This window comes from Mustela erminea, chromosome 5, assembly GCF_009829155.1.
Source record: "Mustela erminea isolate mMusErm1 chromosome 5, mMusErm1.Pri, whole genome shotgun sequence".
NCBI classification, from domain to species: Eukaryota; Metazoa; Chordata; class Mammalia; order Carnivora; family Mustelidae; genus Mustela; species Mustela erminea.
This window is the reverse complement of record NC_045618.1, coordinates 99,239,547-99,262,020: the sequence shown is the minus strand read 5'-3', so window position 1 is coordinate 99,262,020 and position 22,474 is coordinate 99,239,547. Positions and strand designations below refer to the sequence as shown.

The following is a 22,474-nucleotide window of genomic DNA, read 5'->3' as shown; positions in this document are numbered from 1 at the left end:
TCAGTCTTCACCCTGCCCTCCTTCCGCCAGGGCCTTAGCTGTGGGACTCACGGCTTCTGTGGACCCTCAGGGGCCAATTCTTACTGGAATAGCAGTTCCTTCCAGCTCTGGTTCTATAACCCTGTAGATTATTTTATTTTATTTTTTAAAAAGATTTTATTTATTTATTTGACAGACAGAGATCACAAGTAGGCCCAGAGGCAGGCAGAGAGAGAGGAGGAAGCAGGCTCCCCGCTGAGCAGAGAGCCCGATGCGGGGCTCAGTCCCAGGACCCTGGGATCATGACCTGAGCCAAAGGCAGAGGCTCTAAACCTCTGAGCCACCCAGGCGCCCCCAATGCATGCCCTCTTAATGAGAATGTTATCGCCCCCAAGAGGATGAAAATTGGTTTTTGAGAATGGGTGCAGGGAGTGTGACCTTGAAGCACAGATTACATACATACATACATATGTTATGTACATACATATATTTCATTGGGAGGTGATCTGGAAAAAATGTATAAAAGGAATCCTTTGGGGATAAATATGAGGAGTGGGGGAGGTAAGAATATTGAGTGTATTCTGTGTGCCAGAAACATGCTTTCATTTGATTTTAATCCATCATGAATACTGATAACCTACAGAATATTCAGAGCGTTCCCTTTATTCCCCCTATCATCTCCTCACTTTCATTAACCTTCCAGTGAGGCCGTGGGGCTTTGTTACTGTGTGGGGACAGGACCCACAGTTAAGAATTGTGGTTTCTGATCCAGCTCAGAGCTGTTGGGTGACCTTGGGCAACTCCAACTCCAGTGCAGCCTGGAACCTGGCCCACCTCCCTTGATTTATGTCTGTGTTTGGCGTTGCTATGCTGACTTTTTGCTGAGGGGAGCAAGAGCTCACAGTGGTCAAGCAGCCTTAACGGGTGCAAGGGCAGGAAAGTGAAGAAAGTCAGAAAAAAAGTCTAGGAGAGAAAGACGAGAAAGATGCATGGTGGGAAGACAGAAAGGTGGGATTTTGTACCACAGAGAGGCATTGAGCGTCAAGCACCTCACGCAGTCTGTCCCAAGAGGTTCACTGCTAGAAAATACCAGACCAGAAATACTGCTGGGCAAGTTAGCAGCCCAGCGATGATAAGGTGCTGTGGCAGGTACAACTGGCAAGGGTCCCTGTACCCAAAGCCTTTATTAAGTACTTAATTCCATGTGCTGCTGTGCCCAGGGCCACATTCCACTGAATGCTAACAGAGCACCATGTAAATGCTCCCTAGCATTAGACTCCGATTAGAGAGTTCATAATTTTTAAGGGCTTCTGCTCCCCTAATATTAGTTGAAGAAATATTTCCCCAGTATTCATTGAATAATATTTCACAGCTCACTAAAAATCTCACTGGAAAATTCTGTGACGTTTTGTAGAATTTAGTCCTGCTGTTGCTAGTGTAGCTGCCATTTCTAGGTCAAGTCCATTATTTCATTGGCTTGTCCAAATGGATTTGTGACATATTTCTAGAAATTGTGACAGCCATGTCTGGCATGCTCAGTTATGGTTTACATGAGATCAGAAAGTCAAATGTGTGTGGGGATCACAGTAGAGACCTAAAGGAGGGAAGTGGGCTGAGTGTGAGATTAGATGGGGAGGTGGGCACGGGGCAGGCTGGAAACTTCGTAGCTTGTCAGATGGGCAAGTGGCCATGGCTCGGCCCACACAATACAAGCCCACGGTGTTAGGTTTTCTGAGTCTTTTTTTAAACAGCTAGAAATCAGAATTTTATGTAAAATCTGGGTTTTTTTTTTCCTACCACTTTTTGTTTTGACCAAAAAAAAATAGAAAATATACAGATGTGGAAAGAATAATATAATGAATACCTCCGTACCCTTCACTGGATTCATTAACCAGCTGTGAAAATTCTGCTTCGTTTCCTTTCCATGTCTCTGTCTCTGTCTCTGTCTCTCTCTGTCTCACACACACACTCACACCCCATACCTTCTCAGCTGAATCATTTCCTTAAGTATGCATCATGAATCTGCTAGAATTCTTCTGTGTAACCACAATATGATTTCCACAGTACGATTTCTCAAGGACTCAATACCGTCATCTAACATACGGGCTGTGCTCAAGTTTCTCATAATGTCCCAGTAACGGTTATATAACTACAACTACAACTATGGCCGTAAGCGTAACTACAGCTGTATATCTAAATCCAGGTTCTAACCCTTGACCGCACACTGCAATTCATTCTCATGTCTCTTTAATCTCTTTTAACGCCAGCATTTTGAAGCATGCAGGCCAGTTGTTCCTCAGAATGTGCTTCCACACGGACTGTGGTTGTTTCCACTGCAGGCGTGAGGATGTGTCCGCCATACTGGTTCTTAGCAGGAAGTACAGGGTGTCAGCATGGCCTCTAGTTGCTGCTCTCAGCTTTGATCTCTTGATCAAGATGGGTCTTCTGGATTTCCCAATTGTAAAGAAATATTTTCCTTTTTATAGTTAGTGTGTGATCTGTGGGGAGATATGCTGAGATGGTGTGACCACCTTGTGTCCCAACAACTTTCACCCAGTGATCTTTGCTTGAATCAATTATAGGAAGAGTTCTTGTAAAATGGTGATTTTCAAAATTCTTTCTACATTCATTACTTATGGTTTTTCTGTTAGGGGAAAACAAACAAACAAACAAAAAAAACCACTTTCCTTCACATACCACCTGTGCCCACCTCATATACACTCTTTAGTATCACAGAGAATTTGTGGACTTTTTAAAAAATTCAACTTGTTACAAGCCATCGTTGTGATTTTTCTTTTTGATTCTCAAATGGTCACACATTTTATCCTGCTTCTTTGTTCTGACAGACACTACTGTTCCTTGAGTACTTTTTTTTTTAAAAGAATTTATTTATTTATTTGTCAGAGAGAGAAACAGAGAAAGAGCACAAGCACAGGAAGTAGCAGGCAGAGAGAGAAGCAGGCTCCCTACCCAGCAGGGAATCCAGTGCAGAGCTGGATCCCAGGATCCTGGGACCATGACGGAGACAAAGGCAGAATCTTAACTGACCGATCCTCTCAGACATCCCACCTTGAGTACTTTTTTCCTGTGTGTGACAGCAAAGTGTACCAGGCTCATCCCGCCCCAGCTCTGGAATCAACCATTTTCCCAAGGATCCCTGGTTCCTTTTAGTGAGAATGAAAGGTGACTTTAAAAATGTTGACAATGAATTTTTTAAAATGTCAAAGGCCATTCAGGCCAAACAGAACCCATCTGCAGATGATACTTGGCCCACAGACTCCATTTTGGGCCTTTGGATTGTAAAGCTTTCACTATATGCAGATGTTCTCCTTACAGACTGGCAGATCTGGCCCCTTGAGGTTCGTTACTAATACATAGATAGATGTTGGGAGTTCATGGGAACTGGCTGTCAATAGTGTGGAAGGCAAAGCAGAGCATTCCCTTGCCCACAGTGATAGAAACCCAACAAATCCCCCTTGTTATCCTCCTTCCTGATTTGTTCAACAGGGACACCTGTTTAATTTTAATTTTACAAGATAACATACTGACTGCAAATAGTAACGGGCTGTTTTTGTTTGTCTATTATAAGAATTTAGGGCTTAGCTCACAACTTGTTTATACAGAAAGATTATATTTCTGCTGTGTAATGAACCCCTAAGTAATAAAGCCGCCACACAAATACTTCAGAAACAAAAGCAGAAATCAACAGGCTGGCAGCTCATTACCTTCATAGAGACCCTGAGTTTGTAGGGAGATTAACTACATGCCAGTATGTGTCAGTGTCAGTGCTCCTACCCACCAGCCTGCCTGCACCTTAGACTGTAGAAATAAAACAGCGCAGAGCAGGAGAAAGGAAGTGGTTTTATAGTGCACATCGATAAAATAATATAATTATGCTATTACTTTTTTGGCCACTTAAATTACTTGTATTTTCAGCAAAGGAAATTTTAAGGGGACAACCCATGTTACAGATAGTCATTATCAAATGATGAAACCTTGCTAGAAGGAACTACTTTTCATACCAAATGGAAAAAATTTTTAATGCACCAGGCTTGTATTTAATTTCCCTTTAAATTTTTTTACTGTTTTAATTCACCCTTTCATTTGGGAGGACCAATGTCTTAGACACAAATTTGCTTTCATAGGCATATGTTCTTGCTAATTATTAACCTTCTTTATTACTTATTAACTTTAAAAAGCACTGTGGTAAAAATACAATTTTATAAACTGGCCTGGTTGAAAAATTGGAGCTTAATTCCTCTTTCTGTTAAAATAATGCAAAGTGGGGGCGCCTGGGTGGCTCAGTGGGTTAAAGCCTCTGCCTTCGGCTCAGGTCATGATCTCAGGGTCCTGGGATTGAGCCTCCCATTAGGCTCTCTGCTCAGCAGGGAGCATGCTTCCTCCTCTTTCTCTCTGCCTGCCTCTCTGCCTACTTGTGATTTCTCTCTCTGTAAAATAAATAAATAAAATCTTAAAAAAAAAATAATGCAAAGTGACTTCTACACCAGTGGAAGCTATCAACTTCTGTATAAACTGAACAAATAATTTATTTCGTAACTGTCAGTATGTTGATGCATTAATTTTTGGCTCTGCCATTGTTAATTTTCATTTTGACCACAATTTGTACTGTTGCTTCTTTTCGGGAACTTTCCATATACTTTATTAATCAACAAAACAAATGGAGCATCCACTGTGCACATCCTTAGCCTGTGCTGAGTCTTGAGAGGAACCCAGAAGGGATCTCAGCCTAGGTCAGTGGCCAGAGGACCAGCCTGGTATACTGTTCCATCCATGATGTCGACAGGAAACCTACCATAAATAAACTTCAGGCTCCTCTCCACCTCTCCACCCAGGTACTCTCCCACTCCATATGTCACATTCTTTCCTTCTCTAGTTGTCTCCAAAACAAAATATTCGCCAGGGTGTCTACAGTGGGATTCTTGGCATTTGGAGGACACACGAGATGAAGACGGCTTTCCTTTATCAAAAGTGCTAAAAAAAAGGGGGGGGGCACCTGGGTGGCTCAGTGGGTTAAGCCTCTGCCTTTGGTTCAGGTCCTGATACCAGGGTCCTGGGATTGAGCCCCTGTATCGGGCTCTCTGCTCAGCGGGGAGCCTGCTTCCTCCTCTCTCTCTCTCTGCCTCTGTGCCTACTTGTGATCCCTGTCAAATAAATAAATAAAATCTTTTTTTTTTTTTTAAGTGCTAAGGAATGATTCCTTGGCAACACCATGGGGGGTGCAGAATATTTTCCTCTAGGCTGAAGAGGGTGGTAGTAATTCAATAGCTTTTTAAATAATGAAAATATCCCCCCACCCAAGGTAATGTATTAACTAGCTCTCTGAAACTAACTTCAAAATATTTATTTTGGTTTGGGGCACCTGGGTGGCTCAGTGGGTTAAAGCCTCTGCATTTGGCTCAGGTCATGATCTCAGGGTCCTGGGATCGAGCCCGCATCGGGCTCTCTGCTCAGCAGGGAGCTTGCTTCCTCCTCTCTCTCTCTGCCTGCCTCTCTGCCTACTTGTAATCTCTAGCAAATAAATAAATAAAATCTTTAAAAAAAAAAAAGATGCTGAATGTGGACTGCTGTCCTTTCCACAAAAAGTGAACCGCTTTTGATCCTCCTTACTGGTAGAGATTGGGAAGAATACATTCATCAGATCGATGACGAATGTGTGACCTGATGAATTGCATATCAGATGCCAGAGACTGTGCAGATCTGTGCTTTTATTAATATTGGATATATTTCTGGAAGTGGTGTGCTGGGTAAGATGGGGGCTGTGTATGTGTTTCAGTGCACTTTATTTTTTAGAACAGTTTTAGATGTACAGAAAAATTGAGAAGATCGTGCAGAGAATTCCCATATTCCCCGCACCCAATTCCACCTGTGATTAGCATCTTACAAGTATGATACGTTTGTTATAACTAATGAACCGGTGTGACATGTTATCATTAATTAAAGTCAGCACTTCACTCACATTTCCTTAGTTTTTATCTAATGTCCTTTTTCTGTGCCAGGATCCCATCTAGGACGCCACATTACGTTTAGTTGTCAGTGTCCCTTGGCTTCTCTTGCTTTGGCCATTTTATTATTTTTTTTTAATTTTTATTTATTTATTTGACAGAGATCACAAGTAGGCAGAGAGAGAGAGAGGGAAGCAGGCTCCCCGCCGAGCAAAGAGCCCGATGTGGGGCTCGATCCCAGAACTCCGGGATCATGACCTGAGCCGAAGGCAGAGGCTTTAACCCACTGAGCCATCCAGGAGCCCCAACCTTGGCCATTTTAGACTTTCTGTGTATTTAATGGCCATGACAGTTTTAAGAAGTACTGGTCAGGTACTTTATCACATTCTGCTTTCTCACAGAGGATTCCCCAACCTCCTAAATGTTTTGTTTTGTTTTGTTTTTAATTTGCCTACATTAAGGTCCACTCTTTGTGCTGTAACATTCTGTGGGTTTTGAGAAATGCATAATGTCATGTATTCTCCATTACAGCATCAGGCAGAATAATTTCATTGCCCTAAAAATCATGTTTCACATGTGGGTTTTCCCCCATGTCCTCTGAATTCCCAGCAATCACTGATCTTTTTACTGTCCCCATAGTTTTGCTTTTTCCAGAATGTCATATAATTGGAATTGTACAATATGTCATCTTTTCAGACTAGCTTCCTTGACTTCACAATATGTATTTAAATTTTGTACATGTCTTTTCATGGCTTGATAACTCATTTCTTCTTTTCACTAATATCCTATTTTATGGATGGAGCATGAGCTTGTATCCTTTTGTCTATAGGAAGATAATTTGTATGCTTCGAATTTTTGGCCATTATCAATACAGCTGTTACAAACATTCGTGAGGAGGTTTTTATGTGGATCTAAATTTTCAGATCATTTGGGTAAACACCTAGGAGCGTGATTGCTGGATCATATGGTACAACTACGTTTAGCTTTATAAGAAATTGCCAGACTGTCTCAAGAGTGGCCACACTGTCTTATACTCCCACTAGCAGTGAAGGAGCGTTCCAATTGCTCTGTATCATCATCAGCATTTGGTGTGGCCGGCAGTTTTTAGATCTTAGCTATCTTAATAGGTATGTAATGATATTTCATTGTTTCTGGAATTTGCAGCTCCCTAGTGATAAAATATGTTGATCATCTTTTCATACATTTATTTCCCATCTGTATCTCTTCTTAGGTAATGTGTCTGCTCAGATCTTTGGCTTGTGTTTTCTGGGTATGTTGTTTTAATAAATACTGCTAGTAACTTTCTCCAAAAGTCTAACCAACCAAGTGTGAGAAGATCTATTTCCCTATATCCTTGGCAACACTTAATGTTACCAATTCGTGAAATGTTTGTTAGGAAAACAGGTCGCTTCACCTTCTTGCTCTGATTTGCCCTTCTCTGACTACTAGTGATATTGTCTTTTCATGTCTCTGGATCATTTATATTTCCTCTTCTGTGTATTACCTGCTTACATCTTTTGCCCATTTTCCCACTATGGTGCCTTTTTCTTCATAGCACATGAAGTGTCTTTGTAATAGTAGGGCTGTAGCCCTTTATTTGTCATAACAGATATTTCCCTGCTAATTATTGGCCTTTTGACTTTGTTTCCAGTGGTTTTGTTCTTCGTTTTTTAACAAACCAACATTATTTTATTTTTTTATTAGGGTAAAATACACATAACATAAATTTTACCATTTGAACTTTTTTTTTTTTTAAAGATTTTATTTATTTATTTGACAGAGAGAGATCACAAGTAGGCAGAGAGGCAGGCAGAGAGAGAGAGGAGGAAACAGGCTCCCTGCTGGGCAGAGAGCCCGATGCGGGACTCGATCCCAGGACCCTGAGATCATGACCTGAGCCGAAGGCAGCGGCTTAACCCACTGAGCCACCCAGGCGCCCCCCATTTGAACTATTTTTAAGTGTATATATAGTTGAGTGACATTAAGGACATTCACAATGGTGTGCAACCATCAATGCCATGCAGCTCCAGAGCTTTTGTTTTAAAGATCGATTTATTGGGGCACCTGGGTGGCTTAGTCGTTAAGCTTCTGCCTTCTGTTCAGGTCATGATCCCAGGGTCCTGGAACTGAGCTCTGCATTGGGCTCCCTGCTCGGTGGGGAGTCTATTTCTCCCTCTCCCTCTGCTGTTCCCCTTGCTTGTGCTCCCTCTCTCTCTGTCAAATAAATAAATAAAATCTTAAAAAAAAAAAAACTTTAAAGATTGATTTATTTACTTTAGAGAGAGAGCATGCACATCACGGGGGGAGGAGTAGAGGGAGCCAATTCTCAAGCAGACTACCTGCTGAGTGTGGAGCCCAACCTGGGGCCTGATCCCACCACCCATGAAATCAACACCTGAGCTGAAACCTGCCTGTTTCAACTGCCTGAGCCCCCCCACGCGCCCCTACAACTCCAGAACTTTTGCCATCTTCTCAACATCATCTTATTCTCTTGTGGCCAAACTTGCCTATCTTTTCTTTTTTTCTTCTAGATATCTTGTTTTTGGGGATGTTTTCTTCTATCCCAGGGTCATAGAAAGTTCCTCCTAAATTTTTTTCTAGTATTTCTAGTATTTTAATACTAGAATTTTTAACCTATCTGAAAATGATTTTTCTATATAGGGTGGTAAGATGTGGTTCTCATGTTCCTAATGGATAGTCATTTTCCCAGAATCAATTTTAAATAAAGCACATTGTTTTCAACTGTATTGAAGTACTACCTGGTCATGTTAATTTCCCATAAATGCGTGGATTTAGTTCTAGACTCTGTACTGCTTCTATTTCTTCATAGCCTGCTGGCCTATTCACGATGATGCTAATGCTGATGATAATGATTATCATAAAAATTGAAATTTTTGAAAATTTTGCCATCTGGTAAAACTAGTCGCCGTGACCGTTTTTTTCCCTTGGCAATTTTAAAACAGTAGTAGTTCTGTATGAATGTAAAAGGCATTTTACCTAGTTCAGAAAAAATCCTTTTGGATTCTAATTGAAATCGCCTTATATCTAGGTATTTTTATTTTATCTTTTTTAAAATTTATTTTATTTATTTGACAGAGAGATCACAAGTAGGCAGAGAGGCAGGTAGAGAGAGAGGGGGAAGCAGGCTCCCCGCCAAGCAGAGAGCCCCACGTGGGGCTTGATCCCAGGACCCTGAGATCATGACCTGAGCCAAAGGCAGAAGTTTAACCCACTGAGCCACCTAGGTACCCTTCTATGGATTATTTTTAGAACTGACCTTTTAAAATTTTTTTTAAAGATAAAGACCATTTTACTTACTTGAGAGTGCAGGGTGAGGAACAGAGGGAGAAGCAGACTCCTGCCGAGCAGGGAGCCCGACTTAGGGCTCAATCTGGGAGTCCAGGATCATGACCTGAGCTGAAGGCAGGTGCCCAACCGACTGAGCCACCCAGGTGCCCCGGAACTGACATTTTTTTTTTTTTTTTAAAGATTTTATTTATTTATTTGACAGAGAGAAATCACAAGTAGGCGGAGAGTCAGGCAGAGAGAGAGAGAGAAGCAGGCTCCCGCTGAGCAAAGAGCCCGATGCGGGGCTCGATCCCAGGACACTGAGATCATGACCTGAGCCGAAGGCAGCGGCTTAATCCACTGAGCCACCCAGGCGCCCCGGAACTGACATTTTTATATAGGTTTTTCAGTGGCATCATTTCTTCAGGACCATACCTGTACTTCGAAAGTCCTTACATAGGGTTAAGGTAAAATTTAGAGCTTTCTTTCTGAATCAAAAACAAATTGGGTACTGCTGCTGTTAATTCTAACGCTGAGTTTCATGATGTATTTGAGAGCATTCATTGCAGGGAGAGGGAAGAGTGAGAGGAAATACAAAGAACTTGATTCTTTTTCTGCTTCTTAGTTTGGACAAGCTTCCAACCTTGCTGGATCCCACCTGCTTGACAGGGTCATAATATGCTGATCTGGGAATCCTTGGGAAGTACTCAAGATTAATTACTATAAAGGAGAGGTTCATCAGTTTTCTCCATTCTGTGTGAATGTTAACAGATAAAAAATTCCTACTATATGTCTCTGTAACTAAAACCTAAAGTCAAGTTCAAGAATTATAATGACCTGGATCTCGGAGTCCTGGGATAGAGCCCTACATCAGGCTCTCTGCTCAGCAGGGAGCCGGCTTCCCCCTCTCTCTCTGCCTGCCTCTCTGCCAACTTGTGATCTCTGTCTGTCAAATAAATAAATAAAATCTTAAAAAAAAAAAGTTCAAGCCCAATTAAAAAAACAAAAAAGAATTGTAACAACCTATAAAAAACATCTTACTAAGACAGCTCCCACTTTCTAAAATTTAATCTCTTCTTTTATTATTTATCATGGTTGTGGGAGAAGAATGCTTTTGAAAGGAAAACGGGATATGATCATTGAGAAAATAGTCTGTTGCTTTTGTCTGCAGCACAGACAGGATAAATATCCCCCAATTACCCTGCAAAGAATAAGAATCTTTGAACACTTGAAGGATAGGAGAGACCATGGATATAATGGTCTGTATACTGGTTAATCCAGAAACATGTGACCATCAAGGACTCCCCAAGGTAGAGGTCACAAACCTGCTACCTGCAAGGCCAGACAGGGGTGGGAGAAATGCTTCCCTTCTGTAAATAAATATATCTTTTCTTATTTGCCTTAAAATAAGCAGCCATTCTTTTTTTTTTTTTTTTTTTTTAAAGATTTTATCCACTCAGCATGAGCAGGGGAAGGGGCAAAGGAGAGGAAGAAGGAGACTCCCTGCTGAGCCCAGGTGTGGTGTGGGTGGGGCTCAATCCCAGGACCCTGAGATCATAACCTGAGCTGAAGGCAGATGCTTAACTGACTGAGCACCCCCAGGGGCTCCTGAAGTAATTTCTATTGCTTGTACGTTTTTCTACTTTTGATAGAAACACAGGTATGTTAAATAGCTTGCTTTTAACTCTCAGATAAGAAAATAATCATGCAAGAGTGATGAGGGAGGACAGCTTTCACTTGGCCTTAGTGTTGGGGAAAGATAGGGAGTGGTGGGGACTGCGGTGCACTAAGAGCACTGGCCTCTTCTACAGGGAGCAGCTGCCTAGTGAGGCCTTAGCTCAATGAGGCTGCAGAGACTACAGGCCCAATATTGCTAGATCTGCAGCATTTTCAAGAGAATCCTAATAACCAGGGTTTTAAGGTAACATTTTCTGATCTGAAATGTTGGCAAATAGCACAAAATTCTTCAAAGTGCTGTGGGCTAAACAAGCTAACCCTTTGACCTTGGAGGATGTAGAAGCCTGTGCTTATCACAACAGATGGGTGATCGGTGAAAACACAGGGCCGATGACCAGATGGAGCTGACCAGGAAGCATACGTAGCCTTCTCAGCTCTGCAGTGTAAACCAAGTAAAGGTCAGGTTAAATGCAGCTAACAAAAATGGAGTTCTTCTTTTAATGGCAGAGAAGATTCTTCTCTTTGTAACACAGTATGAAAGACTTGTGTTCAAAACAGAAAACAAAAGGGAAGCCAAAATAAAATAGCATCAACAAAGGAGGTGACTTTATCCATTAGAAACTAGATCCGAGTGTGAGCTGGCCAGCCTTCTAGGTATGGAATAACTAAAGGGGCTGAACTAAGAGCCATAAAACTGGACCAATGTGAATCGTAATGCAGACAAATCAGACCAGGCCTCAGGCTTTGGCTTTATCCGCTCATAAATAGGAAGGAATTACAATTAAAAGAGCCCTGAACTATGTTGTTGTAGTAGATGAGGCAGTTTAGCCTGTTTGATTAAGATTACTTGTATGTGGGGCGCCTGGGTGGCTCAGTGGGTTAAGCCGCTGCCTTCGGCTCAGGTCATGATCTCAGAGTCCTGGGATCGAGTCCCGCATCGGGCTCTCTGCTCAGCGGAAAGCCTGCTTCCCTCTCTCTCTCTCTCTGCCTGCCTCTCCATCTACTTGTGATTTCTCTCTGTCAAATAAATAAATAAAATCTTAAAAAAAAAAAAAAAAGATTACTTGTATGTTTAATGAACATGTCGAGTAAGTGTGTGAACATCCATCACGTGGCCAACTTCTCCTCATCTAATTCCTCCGCATGTCCCTGAAGAAGCCCATTCGGTGTTGAAGCAGAAATAGCCAAACCCTTGTGAACAGAGACTTCCACAAGATTGGAGCTGTGACAAAAGCCTCCAGGCTACCAACTGAAAACTGGTTTCAGGACTACAGTCCTGCCCCCGAGGTATGGGGACGTCAACAGAGAGCAACCGGGAAGGTTGAGAGGCTAAGTCCGTAGGACCTGGCTCCTGGTCTCAGTCTTGCACTGATTCGGCTTCCAGAGAGGTCACACAGCCGCCTGGGGAAGCCTGCTCCTGGACTGATCTTCCAGCAGCCTCTGTCACCAGGGCTACTTCCTCCTTCCACGATATGCCCATCCCTCATGCTCTGCTGTCTTTTCTCTTCTCTAGAGGGACTTTCTTCTTTCTCCTCTCCTTCTTCCTCACCATACGTCTTGTGCTGGGGTTCGATGGGCCTCTTCCTTTCTCGCTTGCTGTACTGGCAATTCATATCTACCCAGGACTTCACTTACGCCCATGCCAACTCCCCAGCTTTTGTCTTCAGCTCCAACTCCTGCCAACCTGACAATTCTGCTTTGATATCTCAGAGTCCCTGCCACCTCAACCTGCCCAAAACAGTAGTTTCATACTCCCCAAAACCTGCTCCTCCCCTCAGTGATGGCACCACCATCTGCCCCATTGTACAATCCTCTGGTCATTCTTAACACCTCCATCTCCCTCATCCCTCACCTCCTGTCCATTACCGCCTCCTGAATATTCTAAGAACAAAATACATCTCCCATCCCATCTGCCTTTCTCACCATCTCCCTGCCTCTGCCGGTTCAAGCCACCATTGTCTCTCAGCTGTCAGTGTGCTCTGCCCTGGTCTCCTTTCACCATATTGCCTCCTCCAAACCATTCTGTATCCAGCCACTATAGTGAGCTTGCAAAAACCCAAATGGGGGACGCCTGGGTGGCTGTTGGTTAAGCATCTGCCTTTGGCTCAGGTCATGATCCCAGAGTCCTGGGATCGAGCTCTGCATTGGGCTCCCTGCTCAGTGGGGAGCCTGTTTCTCCCTTTCCCTCTGCTGTTCCCCTTGCTTGTGCTTCCTCTCTATCAAATAAATAACTAAAATCTTAAAAAAAATTTTTTTACCAGTAGTATTATCATATCACATCTTCCTAAAATTCTTTCTAGTAGCTTCCCATTACACTTGGAATATAGTGTGAATTTCTTAGCCTGGCCCTCAAGGTCCTACAGGATTGAGCTCCTGACTGTCAAACTGGCTTCAGTTCCATGCACTTGACCCTCAAACCACACTGTCTTTCAGTTCTTTTTTTGAAGATTTTAGTTATTTATTTGACAAAGAGAGACACAGTGAGAGAGGCAATATAAGCAAGAGGGAGTGGGAGAAGGAGAAGCAGGCTCCCCGCTGAGCAGGGAGCACGAGGCAGGGCGCGATCCCGGGACCCTGAGATCATGACCCCAGCGGAAGGCAGACACTTAACAACTAAGCCACCCAGGTGCTCCTGCTTTTAGTTTTTTTTTTTTTTTTTTTAAAGATTTTATTTATTTGTCAGAGAGAGAGAGATCACAAGCAGGCAGAGAGGCAGGCAGAGGGGGAGGGGGAAGCAGTCTCCCTGCTGAGCAGAGAGCCAGATGCGGGGTTCCATCCCAGGACCCTGAGATCATGACCTGAGCCTAAGGCAGAGGCTTAACCCACTGAGCCACCCAGGTGCCCCTGCTTTTAGTTCTTAAGAGGCCTAAATCCCCTTCTGGCCAGGACCAGTTCTCTTTGTGGAAAGCCACCTCTACCACACTCCTGACCTTGGTCTGGTCAGACCTTTCTCACCCTCCAGGACTCAGCTCAAGGCCACGTCCTCAGGAACAGTTCCTCTGAGGTAGCCTAATCTACATGTAGAGCTCTTCATGCCACTTCGTTTAATGCCTGAGTCTTCCGTCCCATTCAACAGTGTGACTCTAGTGCCTATAACAGTACCGGAGACAGGGCACGTGCTCTGTAGATCTTTGTCGAATAAATGAACATTAGCTGGGAATGAGTTCCAGATATCTGCTGTTCTGGAATGTGTTCTGGTCACCCAGAATCCTGGCAACCTAGAGACAGTTAATAATTTATTTATAATTTATAAGTCCTAAGTAGAATTTGGTCTTAGTGACCAATTTTTAATTAAGTTTGTTCTGAAAATAAGTGGAGAAGTAAGTAAGTGGCCCATTTTCAGTGTCATATCAGTTATCTCATGGAGGGGGTTAGGAGACATACGCGGTTTAAAAGTCACATGATGTGTGTTGCCGGAAGCAATTTGACGATATACATCATCAACCTCAAAGGTCTCTGAACCTCAGAGCCAGCCATGGGATGGTAAAAAGTAGTCTCCTCCTCCTCCTGACAGCTGTAAATATGTATGATCCTTTTGGAAAACAATTTGGCCAACTCTAGAGCCATAAAGTTGTATTTCTGGTGCTTCTAGATGGTGTCTATCTAACTTCCTCAAAGAGATCTTCCCTGGACTAACCACCAACCTCAAACTCAGCATCCTTTACCTTGTTTTTTTGTGACATTTCTTGTGTCTGTAATTCCGTGTTTAATATCTACTCACTATCTTGGGTTCTTAAGCTCCATGAGGGTAGGGGCAGGGCTGGCTTTATTTGTCTCTATAGCCTTAGTACTTTAACTAATGCATTAAAATAAAGAAATACTTGTTGAATATGCTGAATAGAGAAAATCATCCTGAATAAAATAGCTCTAACTCCCAATAGTGTTATTAGCAGTTATCCTCCATGGAGAGGTCCCCATGTGACCGACATTGTTGAGCTCGCTCTGCATGGCAGGCTCACAGTAGCCCTTCAGCCCCCTTCTCCCATGGATGGAAATGGAAGCCAGCCTTCTTCAAAGTTAAGGTCAACCAGTGAGTAAATGATTCATCAACACTTTACTTACAACAGCCACACACTGGAAAGAATCTACGTGTTATTTGAATAGAATACCTTACAGTTTCCAGGGTTTGAGTTTTCCAAAGTTGAGAGGGCCTTTGGGTTTTACCCTCAGGCCACAGTGCCCTGCAGTGATCCCTGCAGTTGTGGGCAGGACAAGATGGAGGCACCAGTCTTGGCATCTGGAAAAGGTCTGGGTAGTCAACTAACAGATTTGTACTTGTGCCTAGAGATACACGTGAGGACTACATACGGAACATGGGAAAGAATCACAGAAAACTGAAAGACCCTAAAATCTGGAGGTACCTGGTTGGCTCAGTCTGTTAAACGTCTGCCTTCAGTTCAGGTCATGATCCCAGGATCCTGCAATTGAACCCTATGTTGGGATCCCTGCTCAGTGGGGAGTCTGCTTCTCTCTCTTCCTGGGACTCTCCCCCCTGCTTGTGCTTGTGCACATGCACACGCTCTCTCTCTCTCAAATAAATAAATAAAATCTTCAAAAAAAATTTTTTTAAGTATCTAAGATTTAGGTGTGCCTGGGTAGCTTAGTCAGTTAAGCATCTATCTGCTTTCTGCTTAGGTCATGATCCCAGGGTCCTGGGATAGAGACCCACATCGGACTCCCTGCTCAGCGGGGAGCCTGCTTCTCCCTCTCTAGCTCCTCCCTTGCTTGTGTTCCCGCTCTTGCAATCTCTCTCTGTCAAAAATAAATAAAATCTTTAAAAAAAAAAATCTAAGATTTGAAGTCTGGACCTATGGATAGCACTGTTACAGAGCCTGAAAGGAAGCCTCTGTTTTCTGCTAATTCTATCTTCATGCTGCCACTTAGCCCCCTCAAACTGGTTGTTCACTGTTGGAGACATCTAAGCCAATGCGATTCTTTGGTGTAAGACAGTGGTCAGATCTGTTCTACTATTCTGGAAAATGCTAGCTCAGGCTAGAAGTTTCCAGGTATGTTACCGTAAATGTGGGGTTTTGTAGCTTCAAGGGCCCTCTGTTCCAAGGCCCACATGGGACTAACAGCCTATAGAGTATCGTGGCTGTTTTATATTTGTTTCATCAAGCATCGTATCTAGAGGAGGAACTTCACAACTCAAAGACACAGAGGGATATTACAAACAAAACCAGAAAATAGCTGTCTTCTTCCATATTCCTATTGTTGGCTGCCTCTCTTCTTGCCCGCACAACTGTGGTACAGCTGGCAGTTCCACTTCTTCACTTTTTCTCCTAACACCTTTTACCTCTTATGAAATATCTGCTTGTACGTGATCAATACCTCTGGCTACATATTGAATCACCCAGAGAATTCTGAGGAAAAAAAACAGATGCCTGGCCCCTACCTAAGACTAGTTCAGGGTCTCTGGGAATGGGGTGTAGGTGTCTGTAGTTTCCAGTAGTCCCTGGGACCTAGCACAGGTTATCTGTTGCTCTATGGCGGTATAACCTCCCCCACACTCAGGAGCTCCGGACGAGAATCTTTTGTTTCTCACAATTCCACGGTTTGCTGGAGTGTTCCTTCAGTAGGCCTTGCCTGGGTTTACTCTTGAAGCTGAGTGTAGGTGGGCTCGGCTGGGGGCTGAGCTCTGCCAGGGTGCCTGGGCCTCCCTCCCATTGGGCTCCTTCATCCTGGGCTTCCTCAGGACAGAATCTGGGCATGGGGGGTGTCTTGTGCTTTGCTTTGACTGCTAGAATTGAGGCAGTGGTAATGTCGTCTGGCTTCCTCTTTTGTTTCTTAGCCAGCTGTTGGAAGGCCTTCACGCCCTGAAGAAAGTTAATCATTTTGACTCTCTTCACAATAATTCATTTGCCTAATTGCCGTGTTTCCCACAGGATTGCAGACAGAAGTGTCCAGGACGTTAAGAGCAAGATTTAGCCTTGGCAACACAACCCTGATTCCGACCTTTTATTTTTTTTTCTCTAGATACACACCTTCAGGCACATTGGCTTAGCGAGTATTCCTCGTTCTTCTGTTTTAAAATGTTTCATCATGGGGCGCCTGGGTGGCTCAGTGGATTAAGCCGCTGCCTTCGGCTCAGGTCATGATCTCAGGGTCTTGGGATCGAGTCCTGCATCAGGATCTCTGCTCAGCAGGGAGCCTGCTTCCCTCTCTCTCTCTTTCTGCCTGCCTCTCCGTCTACTTATGATTTCTCTCTGTCAAATAAATAAATAAAATCTTTAAAAATGCAAACTATAAAAAAAAAAATAAAAAAATAAAATGTTTCATCAACCTAGGAAACATGATTTACTCATTCATTTAAAAATAATTGTCAGGGGCGCCCGGGTGGCTCAGTGGGTTAAGCCACTGCCTTCGGCTCAGGTCATGATCTCAGGGTCCTGAGATCGAGTCTCGCATCGGGCTCTCTGCTCAGCAGGGAGCCTGCTTCCCTTCCTCTCTCTCTGCCTGCCTCTCCGTCTACTTGTGATTTCTCTCTGTCAAATAAATAAATAAAATCTTAAAAAAAAATTTTTTTTAAATAGTTGTCAAATGTCTATTATGCGTGAGGCCCTGTGCTAGGGGTACAGCCACATCATTTGGAGGAAATAAGAGAACCTTGAGGTCATGATTCTTATTTTCAGTGGTTTCATCTATTGTATCTACTGACAGCAGAAGACATTGAAGAGTCAAACGATTATTTGGTAATTCCAGAGGATTGCCAAGGAGACCTATTTCAGGGACTAGGAGATGTACCGGGACACCAGACCAGCCTGGGGAGGAGATCCGGAGACCCTTCTTTAGACAGAGACATTTGATCTGAGCCTTAAAGGATGGGTTTGCGTTAACTAAAAATCGCCCCTGATTTTTCATTCTCCTTTCTTTTCCAGACTTCTCATCTCTCTCTCTGCTTTCACCAGCCACCTGGGTGAGGCTGTAATCATTCCCTAGCTGCTAAGAGCTCCTTGGGAGCTGTAAGGTCATACTGTTTGCAGTTTCCTTCAGCCCAAGACAAGAAACTCCCTAAAGCGCAAACCACTCTCTTTTTCTTGGATTGGAATTAGAGAAAGCTATCCGTCACAGACCCAGCTTGGCAAACCTTGTTTTCTGTGTTTTCAGCAACTCAAGCATCCCAACCTTGTGAACCTCATCGAAGTCTTCAGAAAGAAGCGGAAGCTTCACCTGGTGTTTGAGTACTGTGACCACACAGTTCTCCATGAGTTGGACAGACACCAAAGAGGGTGAGTGATCGTTCCTTACACACGAACCACAGCAGCACACACGGGGATTTACGATTGAAGATGAACAGGGGCCCTTTTGCTGACCAGGCAGGAGCAGGTGATGTTTGCACAGCTGGGCTCGACAGCAGAAGAGTTATTGAAAAGAGTTATTGGGACAGCGATCATAAGTCCTCATTTTCAAGAAGAAAATGCAGCATTATTCATTGAACTTAATTTCTTTGTTAGATTATCTGTGTCTCTGAGAAAGAAAAAGAAGGCTATTACTGGTTAGTTGCACCTGGCTAGGGAAGTGTAAGGATTGGAGATTCAAAGCATGAGTCCAGAGACAACAGCCAAAGGGAGGTTTAAGGCTAGAGCAAACATGCCATTTCACCCAGAACGATCGATGTGTCTGATCTCCTGTATTGGTCAGGAATTCTTTGGTGACAAGGGACCAGAACCCACTGAGGCAAGCTTAGGTGAAAAGGACTGTGGCAGTGGCTGAGCCTGGGAAGGATGGTGAAATCCTGGAGGCTCTGATGATCTTATCACCCATCCATCTGCAGCACAGACATTACAAGAAGGCTTGGTGAGCAGACAGAGCCTTTGTCTGCAAAAAAAGGGTGTGTGTGTCCTTTCCTCTGGTGGAAGGTAACCCCTCACCAGAGTGAACAGAGCACAGGTTAGATTTCGGTGCCCACCTACCCCTCCTTGGCTGGGTGTTTAAAAGGCAGAACACCATGGGTGGTGCATTTTTTCTCTCTCGACTCTTCTCTATGCTGGCTTCGTTTTGCCTTGCAGATGAGTCTTACAAGGTGGATTTGGGAAGGTATGTGTACATAGCATGTGATAGAGGAGAAAAATTTGAAATAGGAAGTCTGGCTGCAGGCTTTTCTCAACCTCTGTAGCCACTTGAGAAGAAAGTCCTAGAAGAAGGCATCTGCATATATGAAGTCCATTGGAAAACTCTGCCTCAGGTCAAGTGACGCAACTATCCCTGGGGCCAATTGCTAGAATGATTAGCAGGCCCTGGAAGATGTAACTCCAAGCGGGTCAGTCAAAGATGACTTCCCGGAGGAGGTGGCCTTCGAGTTGAATGGCAAATAGTTCTCCTTTTGCTGGGCGCCTGGGAGCCCCGCTTTGGCTGGCAACAATATGCAGAGTGGTGTTGGATATCAGAGTGGGAAAGTGGCACCCCGTTCCTGCTTACAGTCACACTCTGGAGTCTAGAGGCTGTGGCCATGTTTTGATGACTTTTTACTTTAAGAGTGTTACTTTGATTAGATGTTCTAAAACCTAATATTGTCAGAGGAAATTATCAGTATATTGCTGGAACAGCCTGTCCCAGAGGGCAGGTTGGCACTGTGTGTTTAAAGCTTTAGAGAGTTTCATTCTATACATAGTTGTCCAATTTTCCCACACCATTTATTGAAGAGACTATCTTTTTTCCGCTGGATATTTTTTCCTGCTTTGTCAAAGATTATTTGACCATAGAGTTGCAGGTCCGTTTCTGGACTCTCTACTCTGTTGCATTGATCTATGTGTCTGTTTTTCTGCCAGTACCATTCTGTCTTTGTAGTAAACCTTGAAATTAGGTGACATGATGCCCCCAGCTTTGTTTTTCTTTTTCAACATTTCCTAAGCAAATCGGAGTCATTTCTGGCCACAGCAACTTCTTTCAAGACATGTCTCCAAAGGCAAAGGAAACAAAAGCAAAAATGAACTTTTGGGATTTCATCAAGATAAAAAGCTTCTGCAGGGCAAGGGCAACAGTCAACAAAACAAAGAAGCAACCCACGGAATGGGAGAAGATATTCGCAAATTACAGTACAAAGGGCTGATAGCCAAGATCTATAAAGAACTTCTCAAACTCGACATTCAAAAAACAGATACTTATGTCAAAAAATGGGCAGAAGACATGAACAGACATTTCTCCAAAGAAGACATACAAATGGCTAACAGACACTTGAAAAACTTTTATCAATCATTAGCCATCAGGGAGATTCAAATCGAAACCACATTGAGATACCACCTTACACCAGTTAGAATGGCCAAAATTAACAAGACAGTAAACAACAAGTCTTGGAGAGGATGTGGAGAAAGGGGAACCCTCTTACACTGTTGGTGGGAATGCAAGTTGGTGCAGCCACTTTGGAAAACAGTGTGGAGATTCCTTAAGAAATTAAAAATAGAGCTACCCTATGACCCTGCAATTGCACTACTGGGTATTTACCCCAAAGATAGAGATGCAGTGAAAAGAAGGGCCATCTGTACCCGAATGTTCATAGCAGCAATGGCCACAGTTGTCAAACTGTGGAAAGAGCCAAGATGCCTTTCAACAGACGAATGGATAAAGAAGATATGGTCCATATATATAATGGAATATTATGCCTCCATCAGAAAGGATGAATACCCAACTTTTCTATCAACATGGACAGGACTGGAGGAGATTATGCTGAGTGAAATAAGTCAAACAGAGAAAGTCAATTATATGGTTTCACTTACTTATGGAACATAAGGAATAACATGGAGGACATTAGGAGAAGGAAAGGAAAAGTGAAGGGGGGAAGTCGGAGTGGGAGATGAACCACGAGAGACTGTGGACTCTGAGAAACAAACTAAGGGATTTGGAAGGGGGGTGTGGGGGGTTGGGTAAGCCTGGTGGTGGATATTAAGGAGGGTGCGGATTACTTGGAGCACTGGGTGTGGCGCATAAACAATAAATCTTGGAACACTGGAGAAAAAAAAAAAAGCCTTAGAGAGGAGTGCCTGGGTGGCTCAGTCGGTTAAGCATCTGCCTTCAGCTCAGGTCCTGATCCCTAGGTCCTGGGATCCAGCCCTGCATCAGGCTACCTGCTTAGCATGGAGTCTCCTTCTCTCTCTGTCTCTCTCTCCCTCTGCCCCTTCCCACTGCTCTTTTCTCTCTCTTAAATAGATAAAATCTTTAAAATAAACAAATAAATAAATAAAAATAAAAACCTTAGAGGCATAATCTTAGACCAAGCAATTCTACTTCTAACAATATACAATGAAAAGAAAATTGAGTACATGCATTAAACTTTAGTTATAAAAGTGTTTATTGCTAAAGGATTTTTTATGGTTTTGGTTTTTTTTAATTTTTAAAAAATATTTTAAGTGAGCTCTGCACCCAGCATGGGGCATGAACTCATGATCCTGAGATCAAGAGTTGCCTGCTGTACTGACAGTCAGCCAGGCACACTGTTAAAAGATTTTTTAATAGTGAAAACATTGGAAAACAACTGAAATGTCCAATAATAGAGGATCAGTTAAGTAAATTGTGGTGTATCTTTACAATGGAATATAGTGGGGCTGCTAAGAATCATGCTAATAGGTAAAACATATATTGAGGGTGGCTCAATTGGTTAAGCGACTGCCTTCAGCTCTGGTCATGTTCCTGGAGTCCCAGGATCAAGTCTGACATTGGGCTCCCAGCTCCATGGGGAGTCTGCTTCTCCCTTTGACCCTCTCCCCTCTCATGCTCTCTCTCTCTCTAAATAAACAAAATCTAAAAAAAAAAAAAAAAAAGCTTTCAGCTTGAAGTACAACTTCCTCTTTGGGATGCTTGAGTGGTTCAGTGGGTTGGGCCTCTGCCTTTGGCTCAGGTCATGATCCTAGGGTCCTGAGATGGAATCCCGCATCAGGCTCCTTGCTCAGCGGGAAGCCTGCTTCTCTCTCTGTCTCAGCCTGCTTGTGCGCATTCTCTTTCTTTCTCTGACAAATAAATAAATAAATAAAATCTTAAAAAAAAAAGTACATTGGAATAGAAAAATGTTCATGAGTGGTTGCAAAATGAATGTAATAAAAATACATATTCATTTTCATAGAATTTACATAGAGATAGAAAAAAGGAAAATGATGTACTCTTAATGTTTTAATAGTGATAGTTTGAGTTATGATTGTTATACTTTTTATTTTATTTATTTTTTAAGATTTTATTTATTTATTTGAGAGAGAGCAAGTGAGCAAGTAAGAGAGAGACAAAAAGAGAGCACGAGCAGAGGGGAGAGACAGAGGGAGAAGCAGACTCCCCACTGAGCAGGGAGCCTAGACACGGGACTCAATCCTAGGACCCCAGGATCATGAGCTGAGCAGAAGGCAGACCTTAATCGACTGAGTCACCCAGGCGCCCTTTACTTATGTTTTTTGTAATATTTCCTCCATGTTCCATTTATCACTGTGGTAATTTTTAATCATTAAAATAATAAAAATCATTCTTGCCAAATCAGACTCAAAGACCTGTCTCTACTTTGAATCTGAAATGGGTGCTAATTCATCTCCTTATTTCCGTATTTGTACCTTCTTGGACTTCTTTGGAAAGCTTTTGAAGAAGATTCAAAT

The 22,474-nt window shown here is 43.0% G+C and overlaps 1 protein-coding gene across 1 annotated transcript in view; it reads left to right on the top strand.

Annotated features, from left to right (window-relative positions):
- CDKL1 (cyclin dependent kinase like 1) overlaps positions 1 to 22,474 on the top strand; it is a 52,666-nt gene that overhangs the window by 8,287 nt on the left and 21,905 nt on the right. The window contains exon 3 of the mRNA XM_032344190.1: positions 18,015 to 18,136. Within this exon, the coding sequence (XP_032200081.1) occupies positions 18,015 to 18,136 (122 nt within the window). The remainder of the gene's footprint in view (positions 1 to 18,014; positions 18,137 to 22,474) is intronic.